The following is a 27,008-nucleotide window of genomic DNA, read 5'->3' on the forward strand; positions in this document are numbered from 1 at the left end:
CAATCACTTGAAAAACCACTTCAACATTTTCAGAGTCAGAAGAGAACTAGACTAACTAGTACCAACCCTGAGCAGATGAAAAAGATTCTCAACCAGAAAAGGTGTTCGCAGAGAGACAATAGAAGGGGAGGTGCTTCTTTACAAAGGATTTGGGTGCTATTACCTTCTTCTGGCGGTACAGGATTTTCTCCAGCTCCTGCTCTTTGCTGTGCAGTTCCTTCTGGAGCAGGTTACTCCTGTCATGTCTCAGTGCTTCCTGCAAAGGTAAAGATACACACCTGTGCATATAACACCCAGCACAATAAGAGCTGGTCCTTGACCAGATGAGCCGTCACCTCTACTTCAGACCAGGGAAAGTTTGACTTCAGCCAAGAGAGATGAGGTACCTGGCAGATCAGCCTCTCCCTTTCTGCTTTGATCTGTTGCTCCATTTCTTCATAAAGGCACCTGACTTCTCGGTCATGGTCTGTCTCCTTCCTACAAAAGGCAAGGTGAATACAGGTCAGGAAAGAGAACACTGAAAAAAAAAACCAGGAGAGGAGGGTGGAAAGAGATTCCTGCTAACAGCTGTGTGGCACTGAGTGGGATTTTAACCAGACCAAATGTTTTGCTTGGGCACTGATGCAAAACAAACCCATGGGGATCAGATCAAGATAAAGAATAATTTTATTACAGCAAGAAAAATCTCTGCATCCTGTAACCCAGTCTTCTCCTTGCATTTGAGGCAGCATCCAAGCATCAGCTGGTTTCATACAGCAAATGGCCACGATGTTCTCCTTACCGTTTCAATGCCTGTTCCATTGACTCCTTCTCGTGATTCACCTCCCTTATGTATGATGAAACACGCAACAGAAACTCTTCAAAATTGGATAAGAGCTCCGGACGCTCCTTTCGTAGCCGAGCCCAGAGTTCCCGAATCTCACGTGGACTGGAGCAAGCATACAAGAGAGAAGAAAAGCAAATGAGTTTCTGTGCCATCTTACAGACTGTTACTTCAACTCCAACGTGCACTCGGGACAGTCAAACTGCCCTTCTCCTGTGATGGCCTCTATTAGACCATCATAGCAAAGATGAGGGGAGGTGGACAATGGCAGAGCATGCACGTGGAGCAAGATCTACTGCGAGGTTAAAATAAAGGAAGTCATCTGAAAGAGGAAAAGAGAACTCTAGGAAGCAAACCTGGAATGATTACTTTTCAAGTATTAAGCAATAATATATTTTGTGTCTAAACCAAGACTTGAAGATTCAGCAAATTCGCTGTGAGCTATGGTCAAGTAACAAACTGTTATAGCCCAGGAATTTTAGCATACATCATACAGATATTGTTCTCACACCAGGACTTTACCAGTCATGCTACTGTCCTTGTCATTTATTTATTTTACAGGTTTGGAAACTGAGGGACAAACAAAAGAAACAAGTTTGCCCAGCTGTCACAGGAAGAAGCCCTGAAAACCCAAAGGTGTATTTTTCTGAACCTGAAATAAAGATTACACTGTTTTGGCATTTAATTCATTGTAGCTTGAACACAGCACTTACAAACTTACTCTTTCCCAAAGAGTGTTATAAGCCTGCCTTCATGCTTCTTTTGGGGAAAGAGCTTTTTATTACTATTTTTAATTAAAAAAAAATAAATGCATTAAATACTTTGGAGGAACTACCTTGAAACATACAGAATAATTATACCTACACACATTACCAAAATAGGTATTTTTCTTTGTCCATGTATTTGTTTCCCTTAATCTTTTTTGTGAGAAAACAAACAAAAAAACCCTGAAAAGCTCTTGATTCCCTCTGCCACCATTGCATGATAGAGTCTTTTTTTTGTCGCAGGTTGAAAAAGTTACTGGCATTTCATCAAAACTTGTTTTAGATAACAGAACATATTAAGTCCTGTTAATAAACAAAGCCATTTCTTTCTAGCAAAAACAGTGAAGACAGACAGTTCAGATTCTCGCTCCGACCCCAATGAGCTTCTGGTTTATATTACTGCTTTACAACAGCTGGCTTGGCACAAAGGCATGACATGAAGTAGCTACTTAACTCATTGCATAAAACTGCAAGTAAGTGGTCAAAATAAAACATAGAATTATTCCCCTTTAAGACCTGATGCTTCTCAAAGCAGAACAATAAGCACCAGAGGCTATTTTTCTAGAACAGTAATATGACCTTTCACAGTGTTATTCCATTATTTGAGGCATAACAGCTTTCCAGAACTTTTCAGGACAGAAGTTGTTTAGCGTTAAAAGAAACATGCAGGTGCTTCGCATCACAATGCAAATGAGGAAAAAAACCCGCATATCTGTTTCATGACAGATGCAGCTCTGAAAGACACAACCTCCTTCACTCTCAGCTTCTGTCTCCAATCCTGTTCATCTCCTGCCCCTACCAGGGCTGCTCCCTGCAAACTGGCAACACTGTTTGGCTACAATGCCTGAAAAAACGGGCTGCTGCAGATGCTGTTGGGCACCCTGGCCCCAGCAAGAAGCACATCTTCTATGCATAATGCTTCACTTGGGAAGGCCCTAAAAAACGGCTGGATGACACTGGGGACTGCAGATTCTACTGGGGCCATATGCAAGGGCATAATACAAATTTCAAGGCTCGGGTGAGCATCCCTTGCCCAGTTTAGCCTTTCACAGCCTTTCAAGATCAGCCCAGTGCCAAAAAGCCACTTGAGCGCAGATCTTTCACACAGGCTCTAAGAACTAAGATTGCCTGAACATATGCGAACAGTCAACCATCGTTTTGGAACAGACAGCACACTCATCCTCCTCACCTTGTCTAACCCTCACATGCTTCTTTTCATTGGCTGCAGGCAGATGGGCTTCCACATCACCAACTGCTACATTTTCCAGCTGAGGTATGAACTTCAGTTTGGGAAACTCTTTGCGAAAAAGCACTGCACTAGAAGTATTTGTAAACTGATGAGAAAACTCAGACTTCACTGCATTTGTTACCAAGCAAATGAAAACCAAAACCAGCAGTACAGAAAGTCCAAGCAGTGCTTCAGAGAGCAAGTGACACAGTTCACCTCTTTGGTCTTTGCTGGTACTTTGACTTTTTGGTATCACAAGATTAAAGCAGGGTAAAAGTAATGCCATGCAACTCCCCTACTTACTCGTCAAACATGTGGGCTGCTCCGAGCTGCTCCATCATGGAACAGAATCGTTTCTCTTCATCATCCTCTGCCAGGTCTAAGTCATCTGACCAGCCTGACTCAAAGGTTTCCTCGTGTCTGGAGTGATCCATTCTCCCAGCCCCTTGACACAACTCAATCCCTAATAACTTTCCTGGTGGAAGGAGAAGAGAAGAAGGAGAACAAAGAAAGTCAAATTGGATGTTATTTAATAAGCTGCTATTTAAATGGCGGCCCGACAGAGCTCCATGAGAAGCTGTCTGCACACTGCTGGTATAGAACACAGCCCCTGGTCAGTAAAGAGCTTCCGTTCTGATGTCCTGAGTGATGTCAGCATCCAGTCTGCAATGCTGGGACTGAAACTGGCTCCTGGCCCTGGCTGTGAGGGCTCTGCTCACATCTGCGTGAAGATGACCTACCACCCACGGCCTTGGATTCTCAGCATGTGAAACATGCAGCATTAGGTCACTTCATTCCCATGGAGCTCCACAAGCTCCCTCTGGGACTGCAAGCCCAGCACTGAATAGCACCGTGCCTTCAATACCACCATGCCTCCACAGCTTAAATAATGTGAGGAGGAGATCATTACCCTTTCCTTCTCACGTGCTACATCTGTTCTGATTCAAGTGCTACGGGACAAGGACCCCCTCTTGCTAAGATTGAGTAGTGTCTGAACATAATAAACTTACTTTCTGAACAACCCCTCACCCCATCCCACGTACGGATGGCTTCCAGTTATCTGGATCCTGTTTCATGCTGAGACACTAAGAGACTAATGCCATGAGAACTTCATGCTATGCAAGGCATGTGACAAATATTGATGCTGGGAACAAATTCTTCTCAAAGAAACAAATCAAGCAATCCTATCCAAAACGCAGGCCTCCATCCTGTATACAGAGGTCAGACCTCCATTAGCAGCTACTCATCCTTTCCAAAACATATCTGCTTGGTTCAAAAGGCAGCTACAGGGCCAGGAGCCAAGGGTGTTCAGAGCATGGATGAGAACATTAAGCTGCTTTAAGGGGAAAAATATCCACTATTTGTGTACCTAGAGTCACTTAACTTGACCGCTTCTTAGCTTTGTATGTCCACAACCTAGACACTTCTCTACTGCTCTGGGGATGCAAGTAAAAGAACTTGCAGTAAAAAAAGTTTCCAGTGTGGAGATACAGATCCTATTCAGCTTAAAACCTGAGGCTCGGACAGTTCATTAAGGAGATGGATTTAGATTAGGCACTTTGGATGTCTGCTTTAAAGAAAGAGTCATTATCTTTCATTATCTCTATTTTACAGATGGGAAAATTGAGCTAGAGAATTAGCTGAAAATTGCTCTGACATTCTAGAAGGATCTCAGATTGCTTTAAATTGAACATTTTAAATGTATGCTCTTTTGTCAGTTGTGCAGATGTACCCCGTAACCTCTCAGAGGCCACGTAAGGAGCCCTCTCCAGAAGCAGAGTTGATTGCAGCTTGAACTGCTTCCCTTGATTTCCCCCCCGCACATTCCAGAAGGAAGATGGCAACACACCATGCCAAACTCTTGAGTTAGGGGAAAAGTCTGAAAAGATTTTCAATAAAGCCAGACACAAAGAACAACCATAAAGAAAAGAAACACAGAAATGAAGCGTTCTGCCTAGACTGGAGCAAGTGCCACAGAGCCAGGCTGCCAACACAAAGTGGTCCCTGACAACTGGTGGCTGACACAAGGAGAAATCTTGCCTACCCATGCCAGCAATGGCACTGAGGCAGGTACCATCATGGTGTCCATCTATGGCTATGGCTGGTACAAATGCCTCAAACAATGAGATTTGGGAATCACCAAGCCATAACACAGAGGGCACTGTGCTAAGGTGCCCAAATGGCACCCATTCATCTTTCACCCTGATCTCTACTCTGCATCCTTCCTCTTCTCCACTCTCATGAGACCCCATCGGGAGTACTGCATCCAGCTTTGGAGCCCTCAGCACAAGGAGGACATGGATATGTTGAAGCAAGTCCAGAGGAGAGCCACAAAGATGACCATGAAGACAGGCTGAGAGACTTGGGGTTGTTCAGCCTGGACAAGACAAGGCTCCAGGGAGACGTTATAGCAGCCTTCTAGTACTTAAAGGGGGCCTACAGAAAAGATGGGGAGGGACTCTTTATTGGGGAGTGTAGCGACAGGACAAGGGATAACAGTTTTAAACTAAAAGCGGGCACATTAAGATTAGATGTTAGGAAGAAATTCTTTACTGTGAGGGTGGTAAGACGCTGGAACAGGCTGCCCAGAGAAGTTGTGGAGGCCCCATCCCTGGATGTGTTCAAGGCCAGGCTGGATGGGGCTTTGAGCAATGTGGTCTAGCGGGAGGTGTCCCTGGCCATTGCAGTGAGTATGTACCAACTCCAGTAGATGTTCAGAAGCTGTCCCTACCAGGTGGGCAGGTAACAGTAGTAGAAGGCAGCAACACAAAGGCTCAGGAAGGAGGACAGCAGTACTGCACACACACCTTCTCCGATGTTACTCCCACAAGCATGGGGCATTGCACTTACAGCTGGTACAGCTTCAGCAGAACCACTGCACTTTCTGTGCTTTACCAAGATAAAATATCGTATCATTGGATCACTGCCGTATGAACCAGCAGTGTGCCCAGGTGGCCAAGAAAGCCAATGGCATCCTGGCTTGTATTAGAAATAGTGTGACCAGCAGAAGTAGGGAGGTGATTGTCCCCCTGTACTCAGCACTGGTGAGGCCACACCTCGAGTATTGTGTCCAGTCCTGGGCACCTCAATACAAGAGAGATATCAAGGTGCTGGAGCGAGTGCAGAGGAGGGCAATGAAGCTGATGAAGGGCCTGGAGCATCAATCTTACGAGGAGCAGTTGAAGGAGCTGGGACTGTTTAGTTTGAGGAAGAGGAGTCTGAGGGGAGACCTCATCACTCTCTACAACTACTTGAAAGGACACTGTAGAGAGGTTGGTGCTGGTCTCTTCTCGCAGGTAATTAGTGACAGAACGAGTGGGAATGGCTTCAAGTTCGAGGACATGGATATGTTGAAGCAAGTCCAGAGGAGAGCCACAAAGATGACCATGAAGACAGGCTGAGAGACTTGGGGTTGTTCAGCCTGGACAAGACAAGGCTCCAGGGAGACGTTATAGCAGCCTTCTAGTACTTAAAGGGGGCCTACAGAAAAGATGGGGAGGGACTCTTTATTGGGGAGTGTAGCGACAGGACAAGGGATAACAGTTTTAAACTAAAAGCGGGCACATTAAGATTAGATGTTAGGAAGAAATTCTTTACTGTGAGGGTGGTAAGACGCTGGAACAGGCTGCCCAGAGAAGTTGTGGAGGCCCCATCCCTGGATGTGTTCAAGGCCAGGCTGGATGGGGCTTTGAGCAATGTGGTCTAGCGGGAGGTGTCCCTGGCCATTGCAGTGAGTATGTACCAACTCCAGTAGATGTTCAGAAGCTGTCCCTACCAGGTGGGCAGGTAACAGTAGTAGAAGGCAGCAACACAAAGGCTCAGGAAGGAGGACAGCAGTACTGCACACACACCTTCTCCGATGTTACTCCCACAAGCATGGGGCATTGCACTTACAGCTGGTACAGCTTCAGCAGAACCACTGCACTTTCTGTGCTTTACCAAGATAAAATATCGTATCATTGGATCACTGCCGTATGAACCAGCAGTGTGCCCAGGTGGCCAAGAAAGCCAATGGCATCCTGGCTTGTATTAGAAATAGTGTGACCAGCAGAAGTAGGGAGGTGATTGTCCCCCTGTACTCAGCACTGGTGAGGCCACACCTCGAGTATTGTGTCCAGTCCTGGGCACCTCAATACAAGAGAGATATCAAGGTGCTGGAGCGAGTGCAGAGGAGGGCAATGAAGCTGATGAAGGGCCTGGAGCATCAATCTTACGAGGAGCAGTTGAAGGAGCTGGGACTGTTTAGTTTGAGGAAGAGGAGTCTGAGGGGAGACCTCATCACTCTCTACAACTACTTGAAAGGACACTGTAGAGAGGTTGGTGCTGGTCTCTTCTCGCAGGTAATTAGTGACAGAACGAGTGGGAATGGCTTCAAGTTCCAACAGGGTAGGTTTAGACTGAACATTAGGAAAGAATTTTTCACAGAAAGAGTGGTCAGACACCGGCATAGGCTGCCCAGGGAGGTGGTTCAGTCACCATCCCTGGACGTGTTTAAGAGTCATTTAGATGTGGTGTTGGGGGATATGGTGTAGGGGAGAACTTTGTAGAGTAGGGTTGATGTTTGAACTTGATGATCCCAAGGGTCTTTTCCAATCTAAATGATTCTATGATCACAGGTGGGCGTTTTCCTTCCTCTGCCTCTGTGCAGTCCTTACCTAGTCCCATGCTGAACTCCACAGGCGTAAGATATCCATTATTGTTCTGTTCCAGGCTGTCAAAAACAGTCTCCAGCTGTTCCAGGGTCAGGGGGAGCTCACTCTGGAGCCGCTGCAGAGACAAAAGAATAAATAAAATTTAGACATGACTCAAGTCTCCTCTGTGACTAGCTCCTGTCCCTGCTTGCCCTCAGCTCTGGCCCACAGCAATGTGCCCTTTCAGCACTGCACGCTGGCTGGGATGCGACAGTCTGCCAGCACAGCTGAGTGATGACACAACTGCCTGTTTGGACCCACCGATACGGCAGTGCTTTCCACTACTGGATGATTCAACCAGGACTGCAGAGAGGGAGCTCAACCCTCTTCCTCTCCCACTTCAGAACCATTACCTCTACTTCACTGCCTGTCTCCCTCCACCCCTGCCCAAAGGTGGCTGCCCCCCCCCGGGGCAGTGCCAGCTTCCTGTGACCACTGCTGCTCCCAAGAGAGATCTCTATGGACTCATCAGGTACCACCTCCATCTCTTTGGCCAGGAAGGGAGGACAGACTTGTGGGTGTCTGGATTCAATTCCCAGCACTTGCAGAAAATATTTCAGCTCACAGACAAAATATTCAGTCCGTAACAGGGAGTTATCTTCCTTCTGTCACCTTCTGCCTGTTGGGACAGCATCACTATTCCCATGGCACAAGCCAAAGAGCAGAGATTCCTCTTCATGATACATGTGTAGAGCATGTGGTGTGAAGGGGCAAAGAAGCTCCCAAACAACAGGAAGTGCAGACTAAAACCTCATTACTCACCATTAAATGTGGAGGTTTAGATAAAAGCTTAATAAATATTTATAATGTAACTATACAAAATTAGGCATCACACAACCCAAAACAAAGTGAGTCAATAATTAAACCAGCATGGACCTGCCAAGTGTTAATTATAAATGGAGGGAGAGATGATACTGACTAATCTTCCTGATAAATCATTAAAATAAAACTCACAGAAAACTACAGAGATTCTGTTAACAAATACTGGTTCTAAAAAAAAAAAGCAGAAAACAGAAAGCAACAAAATGCATTATTCTAGAGCAAAGTTAAAGTTCAAGCCTAAAGTGAGTTTTTGAGAGCAAGCTTTAGCTATGATTGAGACAAAAAAAAGTTATACAGCTTTTTTTGTTAAGAGGTCGGTGGATTTTTTTCATCATTGACTGTTTGGGGGTATTGTTGTTGTTTTGTTTTTTTAAATTAAAACAAAGATTGTTTCCCCCTGAAATTTCCCATCCACTGAATACTTAATGTTTGTAGGAATTGTTGCAATTTTTTTTTTATTTGATGCACTCCTTAAAAATCTGGAATTGCAGTCCCACTTGTCCCAGGAATTCCCTAGAGATCCAAGGCCCTTCTGGATTTTCGATTCCTAGCAGCTGGCTGTGGCAGAATTTTGTTACCAGAAACCTGAATGAGACAGAGCCCACATGCACACCCATGCTTGCCAAAAGCAAAGACGTGCCACATTCTGCCCTCTTCTGCCACCCATGACATCACAGCTTTTCCCAGGAAAGGGGAAGGATTTTTTTCCTCACCTGCATGTCCACCTTGGTGATAAAACCCTTCTCATCCTTGTCACACAGCTGGAAGAGCTCCCTTGCCTTCTCGAGCATCTCCACCTGCACATCTTCCAATTCACTCATTTGGCTGGAAGGAGAAGCATCAGGAGCCACCCCATCCTCCTCATCCCCTTCCTCTTCTACTTCCCAGTGGACGTGTCCCACGAGTGCTCCCCTCTGGTTCTCCATTTTCTCAACGTTTTTTTCCCCAGGGCAGGAGCACAGAGAAGAACTGTGGGGCAGGAAACAGAAGAAATCCCTGTCAAACACAACCCTCCACTTCCACTCCACACATCACGAAGTTATGTGCCTTTTTGATTTGAAAGAACAATATTCAGCATCCACATCTGTTACGGAGGGGAGGGGGGAAGGCAGACAACATGTAGAGAATTTGTGTGAGAGGTACACACCATGTATAGGTACACACTGTACACAACATGGGCGTAAGTAAGCCTACCCCACAGCCGTGACCCTCCACACTGTGATGGGCTCCAGACCCTACACTGAGCAAGGATGCTTTTTTGCCATCTCTCCTCCTCTGGCTCAGACCTACAGGGCAGTCAGAGCTCTCTGCTGGTGAAAGCCAGGTGCCAAGGGAAGGTTTCAAGGGAGATCAGAGGATGGAAAGGGAACACTAAAGCATGTAGGTAAGCCTGCATGGGAGCACAGTGATAGTCCTGAGGCCTGAGATAGGGGATTCAAACACCATGAGCTGGGGCAGCTCTAAGCTCTCCCACAGCTCCCTGGATGCTTCTCTCTGGTCTTGGTTCCTCTGGTAATAACATGTGCTCTTCCGCCTCCTGTTGCTTCTCTGTGCCTTTGAACACTAAACCTGCAGCACAACTGCAAGAATGTCCACTTGGACAAAGGCAGAGAAGAAGATCTGTGTAAGTGATGGAGGAAAGAGAAGAAGGAATGTCTCCTTCTCCCAGCTCTCTCCTGCCCAGGTCCCCTGGCTGGCCTTATGCCTCTGACATTTTCTTGTTAACACTTCCCAAATAGTAACTCCATCTCCTTTCATGTTATTACAGCACAAATAAAGGTCAGACAATTCCTACACTGGGAAAAATTTAATAAATTGGGCACTCCTGCCCTCCTTGCCTCCCAGCCTCTGTTTTGAGAGCTCATGAGCTGCCAAACAGAATTTTAATCTGAAACATTCACCTTTATAGGAAGGAAACCACACAACTATGGAGACATTTCAGAGGCCAAAGAAAATAATTCCTGTTACTTGCAAGTACCTAAAACAAAAAGGCTAGGAATGAGAGCACCCCTTGAAGCACAGCCCTGTGATTGTAAAGACCCATACAACACACCCCTACCCCGATCCATCCCAATCCGACTTACTGATCCCACGTAACACCTTCCAGCTTTTCTTCAGTAGCACCACCACCGTTTTTTAAGTCTTATTGCACTGATTACTTTAGACTTCTGCTTCTGCAGATCTGTGTTCTGCATTGCAGGGCAGAAGTGAGCTGTGCAAGCAGGCTGAGAGCAGATTTAAACAGTACTAGACAAAGAGGGCTTGAGGGTTGGGGTTTTTTGTTTGGTGTTTTTTTTTTAACCTCCAAGAAATTAAAAGCCACGTACAGATGCCATGATAACAAACAAGTTAATTCTGCTTGCACTCTTAGTACAATGGGAGGACAAAGAGCATGATGGCCAGGAAGAATGTCACACGCAAGAAGTGTATGAAGCTGACACAAAAGGAGAAGGCAATTACGCACCATGCTATTTGACTCCGTTTATTACCGCTGGTTCGTGAGCCAGAGGGTGGTTCTGCTTCAGAGAACAAGCAGAACACTTCACTCCCCCTTTCAAATCAGTGTTTTATCAGGGCACCTCTGTTTAGTGGCACTTCAGAATATATTTTTTTGAAACTCTGCAGAAAGCTACCTTAAATAAAACTACCTATGATACAGGTTTCTAGTCAAGTAGACATTCCCGTGAAGCAATTGACACAGAGCTGGACACAAACTTTGGGGAATACTGCAGAGGAAAAGAGGGGAAAATGCATGAAAAGTGAGAAGGCAAAGGGGGGTCTTCCTCTCTTCCAGTTTTTCAAACAAACTCTCCTACCAAGCTTCTTTTTGTGTTATGGAGCCAACACAGCAAAATTTGAAGGCTAAAGCTTGATTCTCTCCATTATCTGGACAGTCAGCTTGCTTCTGATGGCAAATCTGTACGTGTTGATAGTTAAGGAGTTGGAAAGAACCCCAGCTTACTTTTCACATTCAAGTAAAAGTTGCAAACACGGCCTTGAAATAAAAAAAAAAAAGACCCAAATACCTTATGCTGCATAGATTTTACAGGTGATTACAGCGAGGAAGCACATAGCCCAACTGATGAGTTATTGCCTGCTACAGGCCACCTTGCTGAAGCTTTTTGCCAGATCCTTTTCTTCCATGAAGACACTGCCTCAGCACAAGCAGCACCCTGTACCAGACGGAGAGTGCGGGCGGCAGCCGGGGAGGAAACAAAATGGGAGTTCAAAACAAGAGCCAGGACAGGATTGCAGAAAACAGCCACCATATGAAAAAGTGCAAATAAAAAAAACCTGTTTTCTAAAACATCCCTCTAGCCACCAAAGAGACACTGAGGTCCCCAGAAGATCTCTCTTACTTTTTAGCAGCTTCATCATTTCTATTTCAAAAGCCAGAGCAGCCCACGCAGACAACGTCTCCCCAGCTCTGCTTCAGCAAACAAAAGGTTGTACAAGGAGGACGTTCTGTTCTCTCTCAGAGACATATTTGCAAGCTGAAACCGGACCCATTACATCCCTACCTCTAGCATCTCCTCATTTTATCAAAAGCCCAGCTGTACCATAGCTCTCAAACACTGGCTGAGCTAAAAACCTCTTAATTAGAAGAGCTGGGAGCCTGACATGGACAAGAGTCTGAAAGGATTTTGCTCACATGTAAAAGACCAAGCCCATTAATTCAATGTTTCAAGCGCAAAGTCTCTAGTTCAAACTGCTTCAAGTGGCTTCAAGCCAGATGTGGCTCTGTCAGTGACGAGACAGCACACGCAGAGAAACAAAGCAGCAAATCAGAGAGCCCCAGTAAGCAAAATACACTGCAGGTCTGACGGACCTCTCTCCCAGAGGCTTTTGAGAAGCTTTTTGTCTCCATCCCCGTTTGCAAGGGCATTGCATGGTACCAACACAGATGAGGCACAAAGCAGGTCTTAGTCTCACAAGTGCTGTCACACCTTCCTCAGTTACAGATCATCACTGCAAACTACTGGGGAAGATGCAGAATTCCACTGAAGGACAACTTTGAACACAGCTGAGGTCCATTAGAGTACTAAAGCTGAGGACTGGTGCACACAGGACCTGGGGATTACACCAGGTATCTCCCACCACGGTGTGTGCTGGGGCCCAGCAAGCAAAAATTCACCTGCTCCTGCAAGACAACCTTCCCAGAGCCCAGAAAGCAAACATAGATCTCAGACACAGCACAGAACAGGAAATTCCCCTGCCAGTAAAGACAGCTAACACCAGGTCTTGTGTTTCTACACAGAGGTAACTCAGACCAGTCTTATGTGCATATTTTAACCACCTGAAGCATAAACTGTAGTTTGTCCTGTGCAAAGCTGTGCCAGAAAGTCATCTGGATCCCATGGGCATGGCATTCTTTGCAGAAATCACAAGACCTGAATTTTAATCCTGATTCAGCTTGCCATATGGCCCTGGGTAAGTCACATCACCTGCCTATGCTTATGGATTGTCAGCTCCTCCAATTTGATTCTGATGCTTGTGACAGCTGGCACTTTATTTTAAGACTCAGTTCCTGGAGACTGATAATTACATGTGAAACTCAAGCATCAAAATAGTTTCAAAGCCTCAAAGCTGAAGAATGAAAAACTTGAACACAGAACTTGAAGAAATTGCAAATTTAAACAAACAGAAGAACAGACTCAAGGTGCTTTTCCTGGAAAGGGTAGATACGACTTTTAAGGTAGCATTACAGGATCATGGCTTCCAATTAATTGTCTCAGAAAGCTTCTTGTTGTAGCAGTAAGCAGTGTTCAAGAGGTAAAGAGAAGTCATGGCTGAAACGCAATCAAGAGCCAAGCCCTTATCTATGTGACCGTGACCACTGTGTGCATGTGACAACTTTGGGGGTTTTTGGGGTGTTTTTTTTCCACAGCCTGAAGACAAAGAGGAAAGTGGGGAGCACAGCCAAATTTTTCACAGCTGGTCCTCAGATGACCCCAGTCTCGCTGCAGGGCATTGTATACACACTGAACACACAGCATTCCTAGCAGTCCTGCCCCAATGCAAGACAATGAATCAACAGTTAACGAAGGAGGAAAAACTAAACACAACTGGCTTAAGTGGCTTACCCAGGATTACAGAGCAAATCCAGTAGTTGCATCCTGTTGAGCTATAAGGGAAAGTAGGTTTTTGCTTTCATGCACCCCTGAATTTTTGGTGACACAGTGGTAGAAGGCAATGTTAAAGAAGAATCATTACAGGTACATAGTAGGTGTTCAAGGTGTACCACAAACTAAAGTGCTTAGATACTTGCTGGGAAATTTCCCAGAAGACGACCTCCTGCATCTCTGCCTAAGACAATATTATTAGAAACAACAAAAACACCCCCATACTAAAGCTAAATATTTAAACCATTTATTTACACAGATCAGAAGCACACACACACCCTTTCCTTTCTACTCCTGGTGCAGAAAAACAGTCTTACAACTTTAAAGGGAGGAATTCACCAGATGTTTAGGTGTGCATTGATAATGCTCTTTACGCATACTCTGGATGAGACAGGTTTGATCCCATGCAGGAGAAGGCATTAGAGAAAGGGGAGATGAAGGGCTGGGGTAAGGGATCCCTGCAGCAGAAGCCTGTTGCCTCAGAAAATTACAAACACACAGCAGAAGCCTGCCAAGATGTGGCAGTACAAAGCATTTGTTGCTTGCTCACAGGATGGGAGCATCACTCAGGAGCAGGTGAGAACAGGTACATTTTAGAAGAAAAGGGCAATAAACACTTCACAGGTCCTTATACCATTTTATACCAACCATAAGCCACTTGGTCTGTTTGCTTTACCTTCCTTTCTCTCCCAACGTTCTGAAAGCCAATAATTACTATAAAAAGTGCTCCTTGTGGGACACAGTCACATCTACACATCCCAAATTTTACAGTATTGTGGGATTCAGTGATCAAATACATGTATTTACAATTATTATCCTAGTTGTATGCAAAAAGCACATATTTTAAATGCATTGACAAAATTACAGCTGTACAAATCTGACCAGGTGAAGGCAGAGCAGAGGTCTTGCCAGGGGACAACACTGACCTCTGCATCAAATTGGCTTCCACACAGGCTGAATTTCCAAAAGCTGCTCAAAGGACCCGGGCACCCTTTTGGTGGAAATTATTTCAAAAGGCTCTGTCACTGTGTCTGAAAAAGCTGGGAAGAAAAATAAAGAAAAAGAGTTATTTCTCAGTGTACTTTATTCAAAATTAATTTTGCTCTTTCCCTTCCCTAGGAAATTTGTTTCCATTGTTTGGAATTTGTTTGGGTGGTTGTTGGGCTCTCCCTTCCCAACGGGAACGGCAGGAAAAGAAATACACTGAAAAATTAGAAAAACATCAATTGTTTTGCAAGGTTTTTTTTTTTTTTTTTTTTTTTAAAAAAGCCTAGGAAAACCCATACACACCCTGGGCAGAGAGCCTGAAATCAGGTGTAATATCTAGAGCTACACTTCACTCACTCTCTCTTTTAATTGCCTGCACTTGATTGTATCCCTTTAAGGAAACAGGAACAAATCCAGGAACCTTTGTGTTGTTTACTCAGCAGGAGATTAGCCCAGCTTGATAGCCCTGAGCTAACTCCTGCTGCAATATCGATGGATGACTTCATCATGGGGTATGCCAGCACGCTACGCAGGTATATCCCAGAAACACGGGGAGCTGCAAAGGGCTCCGTCAGTTTCAACAGCATCATAAAAAAAGTGCTCTGCTGCTATTCACCATTTCCCTCACCAAAGTTCAGAGGAACACTTTTTTATGACTGATCTTACCAACTTCTTGATCTTTGCTTAAAAAAAAAAAATAAATTGCCATGCAGAAACACAGACAGGTATCCACAACATACTAAAACAATATTCTTTCCATCAGAAATTGCCACAAATCATCACACCCAGGCGCCACCCCCCAACTGTACCCATGGCAAGGCAGGGGCACTTGGCAGCTCTCGCACACTGGCACAGTGTGGCCGTGTTGGCACTGCAAACACCGAGGGCGCGTGGTCCCACTGGAGCCGCTCCGACTGATCGGGGGTTTGGCTTTGTTGGGTTGTTTTGCTTGGGGAGCGGAGAGAGAAAGCATCAGTTTTTCCTCTAACAATATTTGGGCCAAGAATTAATTCTCCGCAATTAAAACCAAAATCCAAACCACATTTTTTCCATAAACAGCTAATGGTCTTGGATCTGACAACACAACCAGCACACAGCTGATTTTTCAGAAAATAAAGAGTGTGCCTGCAATAAGACATGACAAATACTGACAGCTAGTTTAAAAACAACTAATTTTTACAAATTCTTTTCCTTTTTATAAAGGCGTACAGGTTTCATGAAACTTTTGTTCTTTAAAGAGACAGAACAGAACATATCCCGTATCTCATACAATGCAACGTAAAGATTATATACCACAGCAGCAGAGGAATGGAAAACCAGCAATATTGTACCCTTTCACTTCAAGAAGAATTAATTGTATTTTCATAGGCTGGATGGAGATCATGCTGCACATCCACAAAGGATGTGCCTAGCCAGCAGTAAGTAAATATCATGCACGTAGTCAAGTAGAAAAGACTCTGAGCTATTGCTCAAGTTTCCCACTGGTGCTGCTGTCGTTAACGTTCTACCACAAATATGCAGTTGTTGGAGGACAGAGACAAGCAGCTCAAGAACATAATTGAGAAAGATAGGTTATTTTAGCTGTGAAGAAATAATATAGCCTTTATCCATGTTAGCTAAGCACTGCTAATGCGGTTGTGAAATTGGAGGTAGATGCTGCTTTGGGTTCAGCAATCAGAGGGTAGGCTACACCTGCACGTTGGCTGTAGAGTGGGGGCTCTGCTCTGGTGAGGCAGGTAGACAGGAGGCAAACAAACTTTCTTTGCCAGCCCAGAGGTGGGAAAAGGAGGCAAGAAGACAGAGAACTTGACACTTGACATCAGACACACTGGATCATTTTTGATTCAAAGTGAAAACTGAGCACTGGGAGGCCAAGCAAAGGAGAACCCTGCTCTCCTCTGTTCCTCTTTTCCAAGGGCTGGTGTGGCAGACAGAAACGCCCCACAAGGAAGACAAGCTCCAGACCTAAGCTGAGATTCAAAGCTCTTCAAACAGTCTTTACAGGAAATTACATAAATCCAAGGCAGCTCTTCAGCCTGTTCAAATCAACATTGCTTCTGCCTTACCTGCCCCTTTAGCAAAGGGAGCACTTGGGTGCAGAGCAGCTTATACCAGAGACAACCATAAGTCAGCACGCTTCTGCTGGATTCGTGCCACTAGTTATTGAACAGCTAAGGTGTCATCCAGGAAAACTCGACACACGATGAGCACTACCTTGGCTGCTGCAGCTCAGCAAGGACACGTCAGCAGAAATGCTGCTGTGGAGACTTCTTTGGCACCCTGAGAGCAGCAGAGGCACCAGTACACAAAGCTCTCCCCCTGCCCTCAGGAATGCAACCACGCTCTACAGGCGTCCTGTAGAGAAAATTCAAGCTGAAACGAGGCACACCTGTGCTGGCAGAGAGCTAGACACACTCCATCAGTGTCCTTGAAGCACTTCAAGAGCAAAATTATATTATGCATAAACAGCCTTTTGCTGACTAAGTGGACTTTAGTTCTAATGGATACACAAAGCTTCAAATGCAAAACTTTGCTTTTTGTGGAATAGCCTGCATAACCAATTCCCAGAGAGTAGAGATGCTGAGGAATTGTCCCCAGTCACTGTCTTCTTTAAGAAAAGAATCCAGGATCCCCAGACAAAACTGGCTGGTGGCATATGCACATCAGACAGGAGAAAGCACTCCTCTGCACACCATTAAAGCCTGGGACTCGCTGACACGGGATGCTGAGGATGTCACAGGCACTCAGGGACTGCAGAAGTGGCTGGCTTTTTTCTTCCCTGAGTTTGTCCATAAAGGCCTATTACACAAAACATCTGTTTTGGTGAAAAATTTCTGAGCCACAAACAAAGAGTGTACTGGGGAAATACCATTACACATTTATGCTGGGAAGACAAGGGTATCTGCCATTAGCTGCTGCTGGAGGCACAGTGCTGGTTCAGGTTAGCCATTCCTCAGCATGAATACGGGCTGCTTTCTCATCAGCCCCAACCACCCTCAAAGTACACAGAGTCTCCTACCAAAAGAACCACAGCATTTGCTGTGTTTTCACCAAGGACAGTCCTATGAACTGAAGTTGGTGCTCCAATAGCAAAAGGTCAGGCCTCTCTGCACAACTATCACTGCCATAACATGGGTGCCAAACTCAAATCAGACTTCCCTTTGAGGCCTCAGATTCTAGCTGCCCATGCAATACCAGAACAAAGATTTTTCCTTCCAAGAAGAAGCTGAAGCAAACTCAGAAGCAGATGCTGTCCGAGAAGTGCTTTTGCTCAACTTGTTCTGGGAAAGGTGAAATTATTAACGGGGGGAAATATTCCCCTATGACAAAAGCTGTCACCGAGTCAGAAGCCCACCGCAGCAACACTGATGTAGGATTACAGAAAATGGGGGGGCAGGAATAGCTATGCTTATGAGATATTAGTGGAAAATTTACTGAAAAATGTTTTTAAAGAAAAATGTCTAAGTCTTCAGAAAGTATGCAACAGAAAATCCTTAAGCTAACCAGCTCAAGACACCAATTTCATAAGAAAACATCACAATCCCGCATATTCTAAGCATTTACTTTTTACCCTTAAGTTTTTAAAATGTAACCATCGCAGCTATTACTCTAAATCAGCAGTTTCCCAAATCAGTGGATCACCAGGAATTAGTTAAGCCACCTGCAGAACTACATCAGACCTGAAAGCAAGTTTCTTCAGTTCAACATTTGCAAGACCTTGGGTGATCTGAATTGAAGTGTTAACCATCTGTTCATTAAGCACCTTGTTAATTCAGCTCCTGAAAACCGATCAATAAATTTTCCTTCCTCTACCCTGGGAATAACGACCGTTTTCTGCAGCGCTACGCAATGCCACTGCGCCCTGCTGCCTTAAATAAAGCAAATGCAGGGAGTCAGAACAGAGAGTTCCCAGGGAGAAACTCAGCGGAGACACAGCAACTTGCAAACTTGTTCGGATTTCCTTCTACTCAAATAATTCCTTACCCGAATGAGACAGACTTTCTTCCCTCCCCTCCACCCCATTGAACCACCTAATTTTCTCTCTCTGCAGGTGTCCCCAAATACCTCCAGCAGCAGGACATTAACACTCCCCTTCCCTGGAACCGGCAACGTACTCCGCAGCAAAAAAGCTAGGAGAGAGCACACACTGCCACTGTAAATAGAGTATCAGAGCAGGTCCAAGGGAGGAGGTGTGGTTTGCAATGCTCCCTACGCATCTCATCCCTTTTCCAACGTAGGCTAGTAGCCATCGGTTCAGAAAGCAGAACAAGAAAACCTGCCATTAAGCTCCCAACTTAAATTCTTTGTAATCCTGCCTCATGCACAGCTGTGAAGGAGAAGGGTTTGTTTCTGAGCTGCCTTAGGCACGAGGGGAAGAAGTGGTAAGAAAGCAGATGATCCCTTGTCTCACGCTGAACTTACCTTCCCTGAGGAATTCTTACTGTGCTTGTAGGTAGCTCACTGCCTACCTCCTCTCTGATTTCAACAAGGGCAAGGCTGGAAACTACCCCTGTGAATCCTGCCTCAAGTTTAATTCCACTTTTACATAGCTGGCAACCTGTTTCACAAAGAGAAGCACAGAGAGCTTAGGAAAAAAGAGAAGTAAAGTATAAGATGAGAATGCAAGGAGCATATTTCCAAAGCACCGTAAAATACACCCCAGGGGTGGGGTGCACATTCCAGGACTCTCTCACTAAAGCAACCAGAGATACCATTGTCTATCCTGTCACTGCCCAAAGTGCTCCTATAAACCACAGCACCCCTGAAAGGAAGCAAAGCCACCCCTGCCCGCTGACAGTTGGAGCTGCTGATGGGGATTTGCTGCTCAATGGCAGTTCCAAGGCCTCCAGGTGGCATGAAGCCGCCCTGAGCTGTGTCAGCTCCCACTAGTTAAACCTGAGGACTTCCTGGGAGGTGACCATAAAAAAAAAAAAAAAAAAAAAAAAAAAGGGGTTGTAGAAAGACGTTTTTTTTCCTGACATTAAACAAGATCACAGATTAGAGCTGATTAGCCTTTTACATCTTCCTTAATTGGCTGGAAGGCTTGGGTGGGGGGAAATAAAAAAAAAAAAAAAAAAAAAAAAAAAAGAGTGTGTTGAGACCCTGGCAGGCTGGTACAGTCTTGTCCCCTTTGCTCAACCCTGCCCCAAAAGCCTCTTTGTGTCAGCCCTCAAGGATAATATTTGCCCAGCAAACAAGCTTTGCCATACAAGTCACGAGCAAAAACCACTCTTCCGGAGATTCCCACTGAGAAGACTCCAGCTGGTATCTGAACAGCAGAGACCTCATCAACCTGCAAACAGAGGAGCTCTAAATAGCCCCATCCTCCCAGCAGCAAGTGAAGGTGGGACCTGCAGAAAGCAAAGGTAAAGGTGGGTCCTTCCCCACATGTTTTAAGATGGTTATTTCATAACCTAGACTAAAAGATGGACATGAAGACTACTACACATATTTATAAATACAGATTTAACACGGCCAGCGAGCTCCCTCGAGCCATCTGGGAGGGCTCTATGCTGTCGGAGAGCAGCCCTGCTCATCTCCAACCAGGACCATAATTTCTCCTCTCCTCACAGGCTCAGCCTTGCCTCACCCCCAGGACAGGGGCAGGCTCCAGCAATGTAGCTGAGGCCAAAAAAACAAACAAATACCAACCAAGTGAGGTACCTGCCTCTGAGCAGGAGAGTTTACTCACCATTTTGTATACCATTGCTGCAGAGGCGATGCTCAACACTGAACCGTGCCTCAGCTGGGATGCTGCTAGAACAGCACAAAAAAGGGGACCCAACTGCTCTTCTGCACCTCGCAGCCTGTCCTGTTTCTAATTTCCTCCTAGTGTCCTTTATAAAGCTTCTTTTAGTACTGACCAGAACAAAAAACCTTATCAAACACAAAAAAATAGCTTTTTGGAGCTACATTAATGAATCCTTAGCGTTACATGGATAAAGGTCAGGAAATACAAAAACTTACGGTTCCCATAGTAATGCTAATTCAGCCATACTGCACATCCTGTGTATTTAGTGATACACGTTGAAAAGAAAAAGGCTTCATCCACCGATGCCAAAAAAGGTTTTGATTTAGTAAAGACACTTGAATACCGTTCCCCACATGCAACATTTGTTGTTCAGAGAAGTGGAGTTTCATATCGAAATGTATTAAGCCAATCTAAGCATCATTAGAGCTCCCCATATCTAGGGCAATGGCAAGAGCTCTCAAGCATGATTACAGACTGAAGGTTATTTGCCCAACCTGAATAGAGGAAAGGGATCCAGGCGTCAGAACAGGTTGAGTCACCAAATCACAGTCGGCGCTGATTCCGCACTTGGATGCAGCAGGGAGGTGGTAAGGAGAGAGGGGAGAGAATAACCGACCAACCTCCACATACTCAGAACTAATAAATGTTAATCCACTTCTATAAATGCTTATTTCTTTGATACTGACAGCTTGAGATATCCCCCTGCCTGGTATCCCACCTCATGAGTCCGGAAACAGGTTGTGAATGAGCTACAGCCACGCTGACCTCTCTCCAGCACAAATCTGCGCATTGCTCTGCTCTCTGAGCTCCTGAGGTCTTATCTTGACGCTTTACATAAAGCCCACACCACTCTTCCCAGAGGGAACAGCCACAAGTGGTCCATTTGCATTTAGCAGCTTTGACTGAGCGACCAGATTTGCATGGAAAGCAAGACTCTTTTTGTGCCATATGAAACTCATTAAATCAAAGGGATTTCTGCATCTGTACCAGAGCAGAGGATCACTCCTCTGGTTACGTGTTTGGGAGGAAGGAAAGGTAGAGCAGAGATCTTGCCAACTCCTTTAAGAGGCAAAGAGGGTGAGGAAGAGGGAAGGCAGCTCTCAAGCACAGGAGCAAAGCGTGCAATGGAAGAAACACGTGCATTTGGGGGGGCATCTGCATGCATCCTTTTTCCCACCAATGCATCTGAATTCTTTCCCTAGTTGCCATGATCTCAGACAGAACAGCACAGTTCAGGACAACAGATACCTTTGAACTTCAAAAACCTGATAGGCGAAGAGAGAGGTTCTGGCAGCGCTGCTGCTGAGGAGGTCCTCAGCCCTGACAGACACCAGGGCACCCACACAGCCCTGCTCAGAGAACACCAAGCTGATGGAGCTGCTCATGGAGCAACATCTACACCAGAGTCCGCAGAACACAGGCAGAGGAACACACAGCAGGTTTACTGGGTGGCTCTCTCACTCTCACACCTCAGGTGCACCTACCTTCCCCTTTGGGCTCCAGTTCCTTCACTCTCACACCTCAGGTGCACCTACCTTCCCCTTTGGGCTCCAGCATCAAGCCTCCATGTTTTAAAGAGGATTTGCAACCCTCCCCACAGCTGCAATGCCTGGCTGTTCCTTAGACCTGCACAAATCCCAGCCAGCATCTAGCCACACCTGCGTAACAAGGATTTCATCACACTATTATCTTATCTAAGCATTAATGTCTCTCATCCTATTTCTTGGGCAAAGCTCAGCAGCTGACATGCGGAGGAGAGGAGCTGGGCAGAGGGCAGGAGCTTCAGGCTGCAGCAATTCACACCAGAGCAGGATGGCTCTGTTGGCCTGCCTGTCCCACCACACAAACCACTGGACGTTTAGCCCACAAGCAAGAGTTATGGGGAAAATAAGGCTCAGCAATATTTAGACACCTCACCTCTGCCTCAGCTGCTAGCACAGGTGTACAGCTCACCTGCCCTATACACAGGGCAGCCATGCTAGTCCTTGCCTATAAATAAGCCAGTCAATTTTATTTTACAGGGAGTCAGACCATTTGTCCAGAGAGATGACTTCAACATCCATCATGCTGTCAACCTACAGCTTAAATTCCCAGACGAGCAGATGAGCTTGGTTTCCTCCTCTTCATTTTATAGAGGGGAAACTGAGGCAGATAAAGGCACTACTCTTACTCAGAAATGTTTTGCTGAGTGAGATGGAGAGGTAGTCAGCTACTACAACAGCAAGGGTCACCATGTTTTCCTGTATTACACATTAGATGTGCCTCCACACACCTGCATGTCTCCCAAGCTCCCACTACACCCAGCTGAGTGCTTACAGCTAGTCTGAGAGCCTGAAATCTGCTTCTAACCCTCCTCTTGCAGAGGCTGGAATCACCCAGCTATACCCAGACATAGCTGGATTTTTTCCCAAAAGGTTTGCTTTCCATGGCCTAAATAACATATTTAGACATTCCACAAAATTATTTTTAACACCACACAGCTACCAGTCCTACTCCTCCAGAAGCCTGTAGATATCCTGCTTGTTATTCGTTTTAAGAGCTTGAGAGGAAGCAATAAACAGCTACTGTGATTGCACAGCTACAACACCTGGACTCTACATTTTTCAAGCCCCAACTGCACTGTGTTAGCCTTCATCCAGCATATGTGCTAAAGGCTAATTCTTTAAAAAAAGCCATAGAAGAGGTCTTAAGAGCTCTCCCCTTACTCATACTCCCATCTCCTCTTCAGAAATGCAGGTTGACTCAGCCCATGATACATCATCTGCTGTGAACAGTGACAACTTTGCATTCTGCCAGGATCTTACCAGCATCACAAGCTTGGGCCAGCCCCATGCCCAGACAGCACTGGACCACCACAGCAGGTGTCAAGAGGTTCAGGACTCCCAGGCACATTTTTAGAAGTCTCCTGCCATCCTCAGAACAACACAAACCTTTCCTGTGGGGCTTTCAGGTGTATGTAATCCGCAAACATCTTTCTGAATCAGGTAGTCCTTTCCACATAGGTGGGGCCATTAACTGGTGCAGAAAAGTGATACAAAGTCTTAAGATTAAAACTAGAGAAGCAGGAACAACTGCTCCTCCTTCAGATGACACCTCTGCTCAGTTAACTGCCATCACACATGTCACTAGATAGAAAGCGGGGATGTTACAAGCTTCTTTGCTCTCAATCTTATCACTTGACAGATTTTCCTACAGTTACATCAACCAGAGGAGAGCACTGTACCCTTCCAGAGTGTTGTACCATACCCCATTTCCTCCACCCCCCACCCCGATTAAACTCAGTCTCTAAGAGCACAAGACAGTATTTGTTCCTGCTTTAGTGCTCTGTGACACTGGTTAAGAGGAAAACACAAGTCCACAGGGCTTCCCAATCACATTACCCCAACCTGAACAAAGCACGGGAAAGCCCACCATGGCTCCAGACATCATTTTAAAGTTTACAGTACCACAACCTACGCACAGCAGCTGTTAACCTGAGGTTTGGCATCGTTTTCTCCCAAAGCTCACAATACTTGTTATTCTACTCGAGGCCTCTAGGTCTGCAGTCAAGTGAAATACTGAGATTCAAGCATTCCTGGCAGCTTATACTGACATGCAGAATCATAGAATTGTCTAGGTTGGAAGGGACCTTTAAGATCATCTAGTCCAACCATCAACCTAACTGATAAAAAACCATCACTAAACCATGTCCCCCAGCACCGTGTCAACCCGTCTTTTGAATACCTCCAGGGATGGTGCCCCAACCACTTCCCTGGGCAGCCCATTCCAATGCTTAAGAACGCTTCCAGTGTAAAAATTTTTCCTAATATCCAATCTAAACCTCCGCTGGTGCAACTTGAGGCCGTTTCCTCTTGTCCTATCGCCTGTGACTTGCAAGAAGAGACCGACCCCTGCCTCTCTACACCCTCCTTTCAGGAGCGATAAGGTCTCCCTTCAGCTTCCTTTTCTCCAAGCTGAACAACCCCAGCTCCCTCAGCCTCTCCTCATAACACTTACCCCCCAGACCCCACACCAGCATTGTTACCCTTCTCTGGACCCACTCCAGCACCTCAATGTCTTTTTTTGTAGTAAGGGGCCCAAAACTGGACACAGTACTTGAGGTAGGGCCTCACCAGTGCTGAGTACAGGGGGACAATCACCTCCTAAGTCCTACTCAACATGTTGTTAATCTCCAAGACAATCACAAATCAGCATAAAAATTAAATTTAAAACATAGTTTAAAAAAAAAACAAACCACAAACCACTTATGTTATCCCATGGCACTTTTTTTTTTTTAATGTCTGGCTGATGATTTTTTTAAAAGCTTAGTGCTGGCAAACCTTTTGAACATATGGCCTGAGAAGAGCACATCATGCTCGTTGCCAGAGCAGAAGCACGCAAGGAATACTTGGTGAATCCACCCCAGTGCTCCTTGCACAGCTGCAGAGGCCAGGTTTGCTTAGCAAAATGTGCAATTAGGTCCATGCAAGGGGAAATCTTTCTCAGCATCAGCTAAGAAATTTCACACCTCAAAGGATACCCAGTGATAAAGTACAGAAAGCCTTACAGATAGTTCAAGTTCTGCCATTTTGATGCAACAACAAAACGGACCATTCAAGACTCAGACATTCAAAGTAAACCAAGTATTTCCACCTCAGACTTTATGTGGACAGCATGCAAAGGTTCTGGCAGGAACAGGGGAGCTGCTGCTCCACTCGGTGGAAGGCAACGCATTTGGTACAGCTGAAGTTTCTCACCACTGTCTTTAAATCCGAGATGAGCTCCTGCAGGCAGGCGAGGAGAGGTGGGAGGATTCAGTCCTCAGAGCAGTCTTATCAATTCAAAAAGATTTAGACAGTGAGGAACATGTGAGCTATAGACAGTAACATGTGAGCTATATTATGGAAACCAAACCTAGTTTATTTTACATAAGGATCAATATTTGTAAAGCGCTCTGACCATGAAGAACATTGTGCATGGAGCTGTGCCTATATGATTTATGTCACTGCCAATCGTCCTCATTGCATTAGTTCATTCTCTGAAGCTGCCTGTCAAAGTCACAAGCAACAGCAGCTCCCCAGCACTGTCTGTGTGCTGCTACAGACAGTCCCACATGGAGTCCTCCTGGGCAATACAATCTTCAGATCAGTAGATGGCAGGGTCTTGATTCATTGGGTGCATCAAATTGGGGTGGAGGGAGAAATTTTCTTATTTGATGGTGACAAAACAGCCAAGCAGACTTTCCAATCAGATAGTTTGTACTACCCAGCTTAGTTTGCCACACAGAGACCAAGAGAAGAGTGATGCTCTGGAGAACAAGAACAACATTGTCCAACTTCAGAGAGATTTTATACCATTGTATGAAGGGTCCTAAAATTTTATGCCTGAGGCCTCATATCAGTCTCTGTGCAGCAGGATGCCAAGGCAAAGACAGGATTCTTCCACTCCAGCCCATTGCAGTTTATCAGAACCTCCTCTGGACCACCTGAATTGGCCAGTGAATGGACAGACTAGACTGTCTGTTTGATCTAGAAAAGCAATTTCTTCAGGAGTATGTATATACATATACACATCTGTATATACCTGCTTATAAGATCCTCAGAAATAAATATAGCTCTAGAACATGAAAAATAAGATGCAGTTGCCCCTAAACCTGGCTAAGGCAAGGCTAGAAGTTACTGGTTTTCTGAGAGCCCCTTGACGCGCAACAGCTACCATCTCCACTGGAATAAGCAAGGACTCAATGGGTCACATCTAAACAAGTAAACTGTTTGGATTATTCTGCCTCCTCAGGATATTCCTGAGCACAGCCATGTCCCCGTGTCCGAGGCTGGCGACTGCTGGCCTCTTTTCCCCTTGGCTGTTTTCAGGAAGTCCTACAGGAAGGACCCGAGGTTCAACACCCAAGTTCACCAAAGTGCATCCCATGCGCACGGGATGTTAAAGAGAAAGACGCTGCAGTCTTAGGAGAGGGAAAGCTCTGCTTATTTTTTCCTTTCAAAGATAAGGAGAAGCAGCACTAAGGCAGCTGCCATCGGGACCCACGGCATTACCGTGGGGTGTCACCTGCACCTGGAGCGTGACAAGAAAGAATGTTCCCTGAGCAGAGGATGCTGGAAATACCCGAGAAAATGAAAGATCTCCATTCGGATGCAGCACACGGGACCAAAGCCCCTGAACTCAGCTCAAAGGAGGCTGCAGACTTCAGAGCAAGAGAAGAGGGGAGAAGGTGGGAGGGTCGGCAGCCCCCCCGGCCCAGACCCCGCCAGGGCAGCTCTCCCCCTCCCAGGGTGGCAGCCACAGCCGAGGAGCGGTGTGTGGCAGAGAGGGGGGGGCTCTGCACAGGAACGGGGATCCTCCGTCCCCGTCCTTCTCCGGCGGGGGACCACCGGCAGCTGGGGACGAGGCCGGTGGGTCGCTCCAGACAGGCCAGGACACGGAGCACACGGGGGGGAGCACACGGAGGCCCCCCACCCTCCGCTCCCTTCTCCCCTCAGCCGCGGCGGAGGGACGGGGGAGCCCGACCAGGCAGGGGCGAAGGCGCCGCCAGGGCCCTTCGCTGTGGCGGCCGCTCCCCAACACCTCGCCTGCCCCGGCGGGCTCGGGCCCCCGAGGGGGTCCTGCCCGCCGGCCCACGGCCGTGTAAAACGGCGAGGGGAGACCGCCCCGCCGAGGGGACCCGTCCCCAGGGACACACCGCCCTCAGCCCGCCCCGGGGAGCCCCTCGCAGCCCTTACCTGATCCGGCCAAGGGGGAGCAGGCACCTGCGGCCGCCCTGCCCCGGGGAGCGGAGCCGCCGCGAGCGCTGGAGGCGGCCCCGACCCGGAAATGAGCGAGGG

At 46.2% G+C, this 27,008-nt stretch overlaps 1 protein-coding gene across 9 annotated transcripts in view; it reads right to left on the minus strand.

The window, feature by feature from the left end:
• The window catches only part of CRACR2B (calcium release activated channel regulator 2B), a 49,591-nt gene extending 22,583 nt beyond the window's left edge, over positions 1–27,008 (minus strand). For 8 of the 9 annotated variants that reach the window (XR_001413741.1, XR_001413742.1, XM_014957631.1 and 5 more), the window contains exons 1-8: positions 26,907–27,008; positions 14,378–14,491; positions 9,042–9,297; positions 7,471–7,582; positions 3,119–3,290; positions 782–928; positions 387–477; positions 164–256 (exon numbers count right to left, since the gene is read on the minus strand). Coding sequence is in view for 7 of the 9 variants with exons in the window: in XM_014957631.1 (XP_014813117.1) it covers positions 164–256; positions 387–477; positions 782–928; positions 3,119–3,290; positions 7,471–7,582; positions 9,042–9,297; positions 14,378–14,385 (879 nt within the window). In the remaining 2 variants the exon portion in view is untranslated. The remainder of the gene's footprint in view (positions 1–163; positions 257–386; positions 478–781; positions 929–3,118; positions 3,291–7,470; positions 7,583–9,041; positions 9,298–14,377; positions 14,492–26,906) is intronic. The other variant, XM_014957634.1, reaches the window with a different exon arrangement.

This window comes from Calidris pugnax, unplaced genomic scaffold (assembly GCF_001431845.1).
Source record: "Calidris pugnax isolate Ruff unplaced genomic scaffold, ASM143184v1 scaffold211, whole genome shotgun sequence".
Classification (NCBI taxonomy): domain Eukaryota; kingdom Metazoa; phylum Chordata; class Aves; order Charadriiformes; family Scolopacidae; genus Calidris; species Calidris pugnax.